The sequence below is a fragment of the Cryptomeria japonica genome, chromosome 1 (assembly GCF_030272615.1).
Source record: "Cryptomeria japonica chromosome 1, Sugi_1.0, whole genome shotgun sequence".
NCBI lineage: Eukaryota > Viridiplantae > Streptophyta > Pinopsida > Cupressales > Cupressaceae > Cryptomeria > Cryptomeria japonica.
Genome location: NC_081405.1, coordinates 48,046,300 through 48,047,948, shown reverse-complemented (window position 1 = coordinate 48,047,948; position 1,649 = coordinate 48,046,300). Strand labels below are relative to the sequence as shown.

The 1,649-nt window shown below is 32.8% G+C and overlaps 1 protein-coding gene across 1 annotated transcript; it reads left to right on the top strand.

Annotated features, from left to right (window-relative positions):
• Positions 1–909: 909 nt before the first annotated feature.
• Positions 910–1,398, top strand: LOC131060278 (dirigent protein 23-like). Its single transcript, XM_059207998.1, has one exon. It carries the CDS (start codon positions 910–912, stop codon positions 1,396–1,398), a length of 489 nt encoding a protein of 162 aa, XP_059063981.1.
• The last annotated feature ends 251 nt before the right edge of the window (positions 1,399–1,649 follow it).

Sequence of the window (1,649 nt, the reverse complement as noted above, 5' to 3'; positions counted from 1 at the left end):
TTCAATATATATATATATATATATATATATATATATTATGGATTTTTATAAAATAGTTTAATTCCTCAAACCTATTTACATATTTGATAATTACACTCTTATCTATAAGTCTGTGATCGAATTATCATTAGAATTCATATATACATGTATATAATGCGTATATATTTTTGATCTCAAATGATTACGTATATGTATAAACAAAAGTCTTGACGAAATCAAATTTCACTATAATTGGATATTGATATATGTATATGATTGAATTCTTATATACATATACATTTTATACTATTGACCAATTTACAAAAGTACTTATTAGTATGCTTTTCCATACATTATACATATCTGAACAAGGACATAAAAACCTAGGGTCGATATTCGTTTTCGAATCATTTACACATTTTATCTCTTTTAACCATAAAGCTTAATATTTCACCATTACTCATGCAACTTAAATTCAATTCAATCGCCACTCACATCATACAATCAATGCACATGTATAATTATTTAAATCAATCTACTACTCATTCCAAATTCATCATTTCAATTTGAACAAACACTCAATAAGATCATTTAAATCATCCATCTTTCAAAATGCAAATATAAATCCTAATGTGGTGTGTGAAAGATTCCCTTTTCCATCGAAGTCATTTAGTTAAAAGCAATTCTACTTGATTAATGTTCTCGCCTTCGACCTCCTTCACCTCATCCTGCATTACTTGCACTCAAAAATTTATCAGTATTGACAAACCCAAAAGAATATTGAATTTCATATCATTTGCAGGAGTAAAAAGCATACTATATTTTCTCATACTAGATTATGAATGATCTAATCTATTTTAAATTTCAAAATCACATTACATCTTTAAATTGCACAATATTAAATAAAATGATTCGTGACAAATTATAACAATGTTATCCCTGCAAGCTTCCCAAGCATATCTGTTGAAGGAGAAAATAAGTCGCTTGCAATTCTATTTCCATGATAAAGTTGAGGGAAATAATGTGACAGCCGTGCTGGTGGCGTCTGCTCCAATGACTAACACGTCGGGTACTTTCTTCGGAGGAGTAGTGGTGATTGACGACCTGTTGACAGAAGGGCTTGATCCCACCTCCAAATTGGTGGGCAGAGCTCAGGGTTTGTACGCCGCTGTCGGCCAAGAGGAACTTCAGCTGCTAATGGTGGTCACGTATGTTTTTCAGGGCAGAAAGTTCAATGGCAGTACACTCTCCGTGATGGGCAACAACGTTGTGTTTAACAAAGTTAGAGAGATGCCAATTGTGGGAGGAAGTGGAAAATTCAGGCTGGCTCGAGGATATGCCCTCACCCAAACTCACTCCTTCGACATCAAATCTGGCAATGCAATCGTTCATTACAATGTCACCGTACATCATTACTGATCATGCTCCAACACTGTTTGCACTATTTTTTCTTCTGCTTGTTTACAATTCGAATAAGTGATCCATTTTGTTTGCTTTGAAAAAGCTGGATCACAGAGTATCCAATTACAATACATCAAAAACATTAAAACATTAAGTAAATTGGAAAGCTTCTACTGATAGAGTCGACATTATTTATCCCATTCTTGTAGGACTGTTTTATCTTAAATCTATTTTGTTTTCTTTATCTGTTTCTCTTTCGAGACGATCTA